The sequence below is a fragment of the Pteropus vampyrus genome, unplaced genomic scaffold (assembly GCF_000151845.1).
Source record: "Pteropus vampyrus isolate Shadow unplaced genomic scaffold, Pvam_2.0 Scaffold109, whole genome shotgun sequence".
NCBI classification, from domain to species: Eukaryota; Metazoa; Chordata; class Mammalia; order Chiroptera; family Pteropodidae; genus Pteropus; species Pteropus vampyrus.
The window spans coordinates 1,857,703-1,868,812 of NW_011888890.1; the positions used below are offsets into that span (position 1 = coordinate 1,857,703).

The 11,110-nt window shown below is 36.0% G+C and overlaps 1 protein-coding gene across 1 annotated transcript in view; it reads right to left on the bottom strand.

Moving 5' to 3' along the window:
- TTC39B (tetratricopeptide repeat domain 39B) overlaps positions 1-11,110 on the bottom strand; it is a 137,132-nt gene that overhangs the window by 65,875 nt on the left and 60,147 nt on the right. The window contains 1 exon segment of the mRNA XM_011365359.2: positions 7,548-7,643. Within this exon segment, the coding sequence (XP_011363661.1) occupies positions 7,548-7,643 (96 nt within the window).

Sequence of the window (11,110 nt, forward strand, 5' to 3'; positions counted from 1 at the left end):
TAAGTTGCAATTCAACCACTGCCTGGTTGTGGCACCTTGAGTATGTCATGTGACATCCAGTATTTCTTGTTTGTTAAATAGTGACCAAGGCTCTCTCCTTGACTGCCTTACAACTTTTTGTTGAGGAGCAAATACACTGGATATCTGTGGGGTGCAGAGTCACAGGAAGAGTAACACATCAGGTAGAGTGCTGTTTTGTTCTATGCAGTCTAACTACCTACACACTTGTCCAAGTCTGAAGCTCTGTTCCACTTTATAGATGTCCTTTTAGGCTGCTCCACAAAACATTTAAAAGTGCTTGTTTTTATTAACACATTAAAAGACCTGTTGATTAAAAGGCAGAGTAGAAATTTTCATTTAATTTTCAAAATGAAAAAGGCCATGAAATCTACAAATATTTACACTATATACTTGACTATGCCTCTAAATAATTTCTTAAATTTCTCTTCTGTTTCTTAATTTATATATCTTTTTTGGGGTGGAGGGGTTATTTGTTATTTTGTTTGTTTCTTTCTTTGTTTTGTATTTGTCAATTACAGTTGACATTCAATATTGTATTAGTTTCAGGTATACAACATAGCAATTAGACATTTGTATAACTTACAAAGTGATCCCCAAGATTAGTCTAGTAGCCATCTGACACCATAAATTACAATATCATTGACTATATTCCCTATGCTATACTTTACATCTCTGTGACTGTTTTTATAATGGACAATTTGTACTTCTTAATCCCTTCGCCTTTTTCACCCATCTCCCAAGCCCTCCCATCTGGCAACCGTCAGTTTGTTCTTCGTATTTTTTGAGTTTGTCTCTATTTTGTTTGTTCATTTATTTTGCTTTTTTATATTCCACAGATAAGTGAAATCATATGGTATTTGTCTTTCTCTGTCTGACTTATTTTACTTAGCTTAATACTCTCTAGGTCCATCTATGTTGTTGCAAATCATAAGATTTCATTTTTTATGGCTGAATAATTTACATTGTATGTATGTGCCACTATTCTTTATTCAATTGTTTATCAGTGGATACTTAGGTTGCTTCTATATCTTAGCTATTGTAAATGACACTGCAATAAACATAGAAGTACATATATCTTTTCAAATTAGTGTTTTGGATTTCTTCATATGAATAACCAGAAGTGGGACTGCTGGGTCATATGGTAGTTCTATTTTTAATTTTTTGAGGAATCATCATACTGTTTTCCATAGCAGCTGCACCAATTCACAATCTCACCAACAATGCACGAGGGTTCCCTTTTCTCCATATCCCCATGTCTCATTGTGGTTTTAATTTGCGTTCTCTGATGATTAGTGACATTGAATATCGTTTCATATGTTTATTGGCCATCTGCATGTCCTATCTAAAGAAATGTCTATTCAGGTCCTCTGCCTATTTTTCAATAAGATGATGTGTCTTTTCAGTTGTATGAGTTTCTTATACATTCTGGATAGTAAGCCGTTATCAAATGTATCATTGGTGAATATCTCCTCCCATGATCTTTTAATGTATTGCTAAATTCGGTTTATTAATATTTTTGTTGAGGATTTTTGCATCCATGTTCATCAGAGTATTGAACTGTAAATTCCCTTTTTTTTTTTTTTAATGTCTTTGGTTTTGGAATCAGGGTAATGGTGGCCTCGTAAAATAAGACTGGGAGCCTTCCCTCCTCTTCAATTTTTTGGAATAGTATGAGAAAGATTAGTGTGAATTCTTCTTTGAATGTTTGGTAAAATTCACTTGTGAAGCTATCAGGTCCAAGACTTTTGTTTATTGGGAGTTTTTAGATTATTCAATTTTGGTAATAGTTACCAGTCCGTTCAGATTTTCTGTTTCTTCTTGATTCAGTCTTGGAAGATTGTATGTTTCTAGGAATTTATCCATTTCTTTGAGCCTGTCCAATTTGTTGGCATATAATTGTAGTATTTTCTTATAATCCTTTGTATTTCTGTGAGGTCAGTTATCACTTCTCTTTCATTTCTGAATTTCTTTATTTCTTTATTTGGGTCTTCTCTCTTTTCTCCTTGATGAGTCTGGTTAGAGATTTGTCAAGTCTGTTTATCTCTTCAAAGAACCAGCTCTTGGTTTCATTGAACTTTTTTATTGTTTTTAGACTATGTTTTGTGTATTTCTACTTTGATCTTTATTATTTCCTTCCTTCTACTCACTTTGGGTTTTGTTTGTTCTTTTTCTAGTTCCTTTAGGTATAATGTAGACTGTTTATTTGAGATTTTTCTTGTTTCCTGAGGTAGCTCTTTATTGCTACGAATAACCCTCTTAGAACTGCTTTCGCTCTGTTCCATAGACTTGAGGTTGTTGTATTTGCATTTTCATTTGTCTCAAGGTATCTTTTGATTTCTTCCTTGATCTCATTGTTAATCCAGTCATTGTTTAGTATGTTATTTAGTCTCCATGTGTTTGTATGTTTTTGAGTTTCCTTATTGTAATTGAGTTCTAGTTTCATATTATTGTGATTGAAGATGATTGATAGGATTTCAGTCTTTTTAAATTTATTGAGACTAGTTTTGTGACCTGTCATGTGGTCTATCCTGGAAAATGTTCCATGTGAGCTTGTAAAGAACGTGCATTCTGATGCTTTGGGGTGAAATGTTCTAAAAACATAAATTCAATCCATCTGGTCTAATGTGTCATTTAAGGTCACTTTTTTCTTATTGATTTTTCTGTCTCGATTATCTATCCATTCATGTCAACAGGATGTTAAAAAGTCCCCTACTATGATTGTATTGCTGTTGATCTCTCCCTTTATGTCCATCAATATTTGCTTATATTTTTAGGTGCTCCTACGTTGGGTGCATAAATATTTACAAGGGTTATATCCTTGTGTTGGATTGATACCTTTATCATTATATAATGTCCTTGTCTCTTATTATAGCCTTTGTTTTAAAGTCTATTTTGTCTGATAGAAGTATTGCTACTCCTGCTTTTTTTTTTTTCACATACATTTGCATGAAATATCTTTTTCCATCCGTTTACTTTCAGTCTGAAGTGAGTCTCCTGCAGGCAGCATATGTATGGGTCTTGTTTTCTTGTCCATTGAGCCACCCTATGTTTTTTGATTGAAGCATTTAATCCATTTATACTTAAAGTTATTATTAATAGTTATGTAGTTATTGCCATTTTATTATTCATATTTTTTCTTTTTCTTCTTTATCTTAAAGAAGTCCCCTTAATATTTCTTATAATATTTGTTTGGTGGTGATGAACTCCTTTAGCTTTTTCTTGTCTGGGAAGATCGTTATCTGTCCTTTGATTCTAAATGAGAACCTTGTTGGGTAGAGTAATCTTGGTTATAGGTCCTTCCTTTTCATCACTTTGAATATTTTGTGACAATCTCTTCTGGACTGCAACATTTATTTTGAGAAATCAGCTAATAACCTTATGGAAGCTTCCTTATAGGTAACTAACTGCTTTTCTCTTGTTGTTTTTAAGATTCTTTCTTTGTTGTTAACCTTTGGCATTTTAATGATGATGTGTCTTGGTGTAGAGCTCTTTGGGTTCATCTTGTTTGGAAATCTCTATGCTTCCTGGGCTTGTATGTCCATTTCCTTTGCCAGGTTAGGGAAGATTTCAGTTATTAGTTCTTCAAATACATTTTCAATCCCTTGCTCTCTCTTCTTCCTCTGGTACCCCTATGATATGAATGCTGTTATGCTTTATGTTGTCTCAGAGGTCCATTAAACTATTCTCATTTATTTATTTATTTTTATGTTGCTGCTTCAATTAGGTATTTTCTGCTACCTTGTCTTCCAAATCACTGATTCAATCGAATCTGCTGTTGATTCCATCTAATGTATTCTTCATTTCAGTTATTGTAGTCTTCATTTTTTGACTGGTTTTTTTTTATGGTTTCTATCTTTAAGTAAACTCTCACTGAGTTCATCTAAGTTCTTACCCTAAGTTCACTGAGCATTCTTATAACCATGGTTTTGAACTCTGCATCTGATAGATTGTTTGCCTTCATTTCATTTAGTTCTTTTTCTTGAGTTTTGCCTTGTTCTTTCATTTGGGACATGCTTCTTTGTCTCCTCAAGGATTCTGGTTGCCTCCTTTTGTTTCTACATATTATATAGAGCTGCTCTGTCTCCCAGTCTTGGCAGGGTGATCTTATGTAGTAATGTCCTATAGGGCTCAATGGCACAGTCTCCCTGGTCTCCTGAACCGGGTATTCCAGGGATGTCCCTTGTGTAAATTGTGGGTGCCTTCTTGTTGTAGTTGAGTCTTAACTGCTGTTGGCACATCAATGGGTAGGACTGACCCTCAGGCTGACTGGCTATAAGGACTGGCCATGACCATAGCAGACTTGCTGTTGTGTGGAGGCTGACCCCACAGAGTGGGATAAGCTGCAGCAAAGATCTGGTTCTTGCTGAGTCCATTCTTTGGGTGTGTCATTTGTGGACTAATTGGATGGTGCTCTAGTGTAGTCTGAAGTCAACCACCAGGTGTGTTCGTTCTGGGGCCTCTTCGGAGGAGCTCCAGTGCAGGCTCAGGTCAGCTGCTGCCTTTGCCTGGCTGGGGGACCCACCTGGTAAAAGCTATAAAGTGATCTGTGGTTGGTAGCTGCATGTGCTGGACTTGAAAGCATCTAAGAGAGACTATGCTGCAAACTGAGGCTTGCTGCCATTAGTGCCAAGCTAGGGGCGGCTTAGCAAGTGGTAAAGGGTATGCCGAGGCCAGCTGCTGTTTGTTTGGGGTTTGTGGACCTTTGAGGGATTTTAGGAAAGTCTGCAGCATAGGCCTAGACCTGCCACTTGTGAGGAACAGCTGCTGAAAGAGGTTCCAGCCTATGTACAAGTTGGGTAGCAAGTGTTCTCAGGGAATCACCAGGGTGGAGCGAGTGGCGCCTTAGCCAGTTTGATGGAGACTCAGATTTGGTGCCTGCAGGCAGGGTGCGGGGAGGGCTCAACAAAGAAACAATGGCATCTGCTAGCAATTCTATCCCATACTGACTTGCCCCTCCAGCTTTTGCTCTAAAACCAGATAATTCAGTTCCTCTCTGTATATCCTTGGAGGTTTTTAAGTTGCTGCCCCAGCAATGAAGCTCAGAGCAAGTGAGTCTGTGAGCGAGTAAGTCCATGCATGGACCCGTTAAGAGAAAAACACCTGAGTTTCCAGCAGCACTCCATCTCACCTGAACAGAATTCCCACTGATTTTCAAAGCCAGATGTTGTGGGGATTCCTCTTTTCAGTACTGGTGGTCCGTGCTGAGGAGCCTAGTGTGGGGCTGGGACTCCTCACTCCTCAAGAGGAACTATACAGTCAAGATATCCAGCGCAATTCTAAACCACTGCACATGGGTGCGGGACCAGACCATTTTGCATTTCTGCCTCTCCTACCAGACTTGATGGAACTCCTTTACATCCTTAATTATAGAAGTTCCATTCAGCTAGTCTTCAGGTGCTTCTCAAGGGTGGTTGGTTATCCTATAATTTAGTTGTAATTTTGATGTGGTCATGGGATGAGGCAAGCACAGTGTTAACCTGCCCTGCCATCTGAACCAGAACTTCCTTTACCTATCTTTAACATCTTCTTCTCTGACCCATTTCCATCTCAGAAACATATCTAAATCTTGCTCATATCTATTTAAAGTTAAAACAGCCAAAAAATATAACTTTTCTTGTTTTCTTGTTTTCTCTCAATTCTGTTTTCTCTCTTAACACACAACTTCTCCCACTCTTCTTTCATACGCAAAAACTTCAAAAAGGAGTCGACACTCACTTTCCTTACTTTCCTCGCCCTCCACGCATCTTCAGCAACTGCAGCCTGGCTCCTGCCCCGACTAGCTTGAAACCCTCCAAACAAAAGTACAAACGCAAAGGATATTTTTTTAACCCACACGCATGTAGAACTTTGCAACATCTGCCTCTGTTGACCAGATTCCAGAACCCATCCCCACCCAAACCCCTTGCCCATGCTCCAGCCACTGTCTCATGGAGTCTGACTCTCTCACACACATCTTCTTAGGTCTTACTTGCACTCTCATTCCCTCAGCCATCCTTTCAGTGTTTGTATTCCCAAAAGACCCCTCTTCCATTTCTTCCATTCTCTTCTCAATTGTTTCTCTCTCTCTTGGAAATGGCATTTGCAGTCACGACTTCGACAACTACCTATTGGTAGAAGATTTCCAGGCTACAGGTTCAGCCCAGAGCTCTCTCTAAATGTCACACCCTTTATTTACTACTGCTTTCAGTAATATATTTTTTAGCTATTTTATTACAGCTTTCAAGCTCAGCAAGATAAATGTTGATGCAGTAGTTACCTAGGAAACTATCAGATGGGTTAGATGATAACTCTGAGGGAGGGACACATATTTCTGAAGAAAGCTCAGATTTCCATGAACAGGGCCACATGGAATAAAACAGTAATGTGGAAAAAAATGCCTTAAGATCCTTAAAAGTATTTTCAACTTCATCTCTATTCCTCAGTCTTTATATTATTGTACCCCTTCTTTATATTGTGAAGGTTGAGTCCTAAAACAAACTGCCAAGTCCATGAGTGTTATGAACACACTCACAAATAACTGAAATTTCAAATGTAAAATCCAAAATGCTAAAGATCTGCTGTATAATTTAAAGTTTAATAAACATTAAGGATAGATGCAAAGGACTTTCTCATGGTATAACTATTTCTCAAAATAGTTATAACTGAGTTGCCTTAATAACTGATAAAGGAACAACCTACATGTTTAAAAAGAAAAAAATGATTAATTCTGGAATGGGCAGGACCACAAAAGCACTTATCAATTAAATGTGATATTATAAAAAAATATTTAATGGCAAGTAAAAATATCATGATATATTAAATTTCAAAATGGTTACCAAATAGTATACTTAATCTGATTCTAATTCAGCAAATAAAAAAATAATCTCTGTATATGCAGAGTCAAAAAAAGCATACATACTCCAAAAATAGTTATGATAATAATACAATTTTATTCTCTCTCTTGTACTTTTCTATACTTCCTGAATTTTCTACAATGAATGTTTCTTAAAATGTACTTTTAAGCCAAGGATACGAGAAGAATATAAGTAGAAAAATATCATAATACAATATTCAATGAAAACCCTATGGTTACATCCATATCAAGAAACACAAGCCTAGGAAAAAGAGTGGAATGAAATATACCAAAATTCTAATAATCTGTATTAAAATGGTCATAATTTAACATATGGTTTATGTTTCTCCTTTCCTCTATTTTCTCCAATGGTTGGCAATGTGTTATATTATTTTATGATAAAATTAATGGTTAAAATTTTTTTAGTTTAAATAATCTCAAAGGCTGTTTCTAAAAGCTGAATCTAGTTTTGTTTCTGCTTTTATCTAACAGTACCACCTACTCACTGAATTCCTTGGCAGTTCCACACCTCCTTCCCTCATTTGTAAAAAGGGCACTACACCTGTCCAGGTCTCTCTCCACCCCACAGGAGAGTAAAATACATAGCCCTGTTCTAACATCGATATAACAGTAAACCCAAGGGTTGGACTGCTCTCCCCAGGTCCCCTAGGGATGCCCGCACCCCCTTCCTGACCTGCTCACATTAGATGATCTGTGCTGTCCAGACTCCTGTTTCACATGACATGATGCAAAGGAATGGCTGCTTGTTGCCATATCTGCACAAGAAGGCCTGTTAAGAAAAAAGGCAGACAGAGGTTTTATTTCTTTGTCTTATAGGAAAAATCCACATAAATTCAAGTACATAACACAAGCCTTTCAACTATTTAGTACATCTCACCTCTATTTTTCAGCAATTTTGAAAACCAAGTAACAAAAATCTACTTAGTTATGTGGTGAACATTCCTGAAATATAGTCCCAATAAACTTATTTTTCTTTTTATCATAGTACACACACAAAAAAAAAAATTAACTGAAATCACTCCCAAAGCTCTCTACCCAAAGATAGCATTGTATCTTGTATATATCCTTCCAGATCTTTTCTCAAATAAATCTATACATATATTTTATTAAAGTTGGTTATTGTAGAGGAGCAAAAATTTTTCCTTGATCACTTAGGGTCCCTGGCTGCATCTGAAGGAATTTATTTCCTGCCTTTAGGCAGAAAAGAGAGAGCTTTTTCTGCCTTTAAAGCCTCCTAAATACCTTCAGCTCAAAATAATTTTTATGTCAAAGAAGCCTATTTTGGGGTGACATATTCTGGTTTCCTTTATTATAATCTTAATTTATTGTGATTTTTTTTTTCCTCTTGATAAATAGTTACTTTATTGTAGTAACTGTCTGCACAGAATTCTACAAAATGGAAATGGCTTAATTTGTTGCCCAGTCCTCATTTTGGGGCATGCAGTTTACTCTCAAGTTTTGTGACTACAAACAATACTGTTAATAAGCCCCTTTATACCCTTGCCTGATTATTTCCTGAGGATAAATTCTCAAAATAAAGGGCATGTATTTTGTATCCTTTTTCAAATTAAATTTATTGGGGTGACATTGGTTAAAAAATTATATAGGCTTCAAGTGTACAATTCTATAACACATCTTCTGTATACCGCATTGTGTGTTCACCATCCCAAGTCAAATCGCTTTATGTCACAATATATTTGACCCCCTTTATTCTTTTCTACCTCCTCCCTTTCCTTCTGGTAACTACTAAACTGTTGTTTGTGCCTGAGTTTTTGTCCGTTAGTCTTATTTGTTTGTTGCCTTCAGTTTTATAGTCCACATAACAGTGAAACCATATGCTTCTTGACTTTTTCCATCTAATTTCACTTAGCATGATATTCTTAAGAACCACCGATGTTGTCGCAAATGACAGTATTTCATCTTTTCTTATGGCTGAGTAACACATACAAACAGCCAAAAGATATATGAAAAGATGCTCAACTTCACTTGCTATTGGGGAAATGTCCATCAAAACCACAATGAGATACCACCTCACACCTGTTAGAATGGCTATCATCAACAGGACAAGTGTTGGAGAGGTTATAGGGAAAAAGAAACCCTCATACATTGCTGGTGAAGATGTAAAATAATGGTACACCCAGTATAGAAAACTGCATGGAGGTTCCTCAAAAAACTCAGAATAGAATTACCATATGAACTAGCATTTCCTCCTCTGAGTATTCACCCCCAAAATTTGAAAACATTTATCTGTAAAGATATATGTACCCTGATGTTTATTGTAGCATTAATCACAGCAGCCAAGACATGGAAACAACTAAAGTGATCTCTGATAGATGACTGGATAAAGAAGACATGGTACATATATACAAAGTATCTTATTTTTTAATAAACTGTTTTATGTCCCTCACAAAGTGCTGAAGTGGCATAGAGGAGGTGAACACCAATCTGGTTTACAGAATCTTAGGCTACTTTATTGACCCAGAGCCACCTCCACAGACACACATGGAGACAGGGCTACTCAAGAGAAAGAAATTCCCACAGAGTTCAAGAATAAGCCCTCCCTGCATTGTAGTAGAATCAGCAATCTCCTTCTGCTCCACTCACTTAAGAGTACACAACCCATAAAGAGAGAAAAGGGTTACAGACTACTCCTGTAGGGAAACTTGTTTTTAATTCTAAGATATACAGTGCCCTCAATTAAGTGGAGTTTGATTATATTCCACCTTTCAGACTTCCCAATACTCTCTAATATTATACATTCAACGATCATTTTATCTTGAACAGATCAAGTTTCCTAAATTTTATACATCAGTTTACAGGAAAATCAAAGTTCTTCTCACAAGGGTGGTGGGGTATGGGAGTAGGAGGGAAGACAACTCCACAGATAAGGGTGAATGCAGCTTGAAGACAGGTTATGTTCCATCACAACTTTTACCAGGAGGATGGAGGAAGCACTGAGCACTTACTCAAACAAGGCTTTGAGGCAGCAACTGTCATCTGTTTACAAACGAGGAAAGAGGAAAAAGATTCAAGAGGCTGTCTACCCTTTTGGACCATCCTTGCCTGTCCGTTCTCTTACAGATTCATTTATAAGGACTAGAAAACCATGGTCTCTGACATATACTGTAAAAATGTCCCCATTTCTCCTTTGATTTTAGCTTTAATTATAAAATTCTCTCCAGTATTGAAATTTTTAATTGTCATTTAATCAAAATCACTCTTTCCTTTAATATTTCTGATTTGGAGGACATACTTAGAAAAACTTCCCTCCACAAAGATTATATAACATCATTTTACCAGTGCTGTTACTTTTTCATATTTAATTTTTGCTTCCTTTATAATTTTAATACATGGCACAAAATAATGCTGTGCATTGTTTCTTAATCTTTGGCCATTTTTCCCAAGATAATTTTTAAAAACCACATCTTTTCCCCAAACACTGACATATATTATAAAACATTAAAATTTCATTAAGTTCTGATAAAATTGAGTATGTTATATGAGGTAAATGTTGCAGGTTTCAAAGCTATAATTATAATGTGTTTACCTGGCACAACAGACTTGAATTTAACAGAACTTAGTATTAATAATTATTAATAAAATAATAACATTTTATAATATTAATAAAATAATAATAGTCATCTTTTCTGAGGTATAAAAGTTTAGTTTAGATCCCTCTAGTCCTTTATGCTTTTATATACATGTACCTAAAGCCCCAGAAATTCTGTAGTACTTTAAAGTTTACAATCATATCACAATAAGTACATCATGCTATAAACTGCTTCTTTATTCAACAGTATTTTTTGATATAGACATAATTCACCCACTTAAATCACTCTAATATTTCACCAAGAACTTACTTTCTCATTTTTTTATGAGAAATGTTTCAACTACATGGAGAAAATAATATAACACACGAGTGAGTATATATGAATCCATTTCTTTGAATAATGTGAGCTGTACAAATTTAATTGTTTCCCACAGGGCAGGCAATGATCCCAACACCAATGAAAACTCATCCTTCGGCTACTCATTAGCTTGGGAGTAAGAAAATGAAAACTGATGTCCTTTCAATGCCATCATTCTCTAAAAGGCCCACCCAAGGAATATTTCATTCTCTAGGGGAGATACTTTGATTTGCTACTTAGTATTGATTGAGGCCTATACTCTGTAAAATTACACATTAACTTGTAGACTTTTTTTTCCTCTAATAAATATGCAAATAATTTCTGTCTG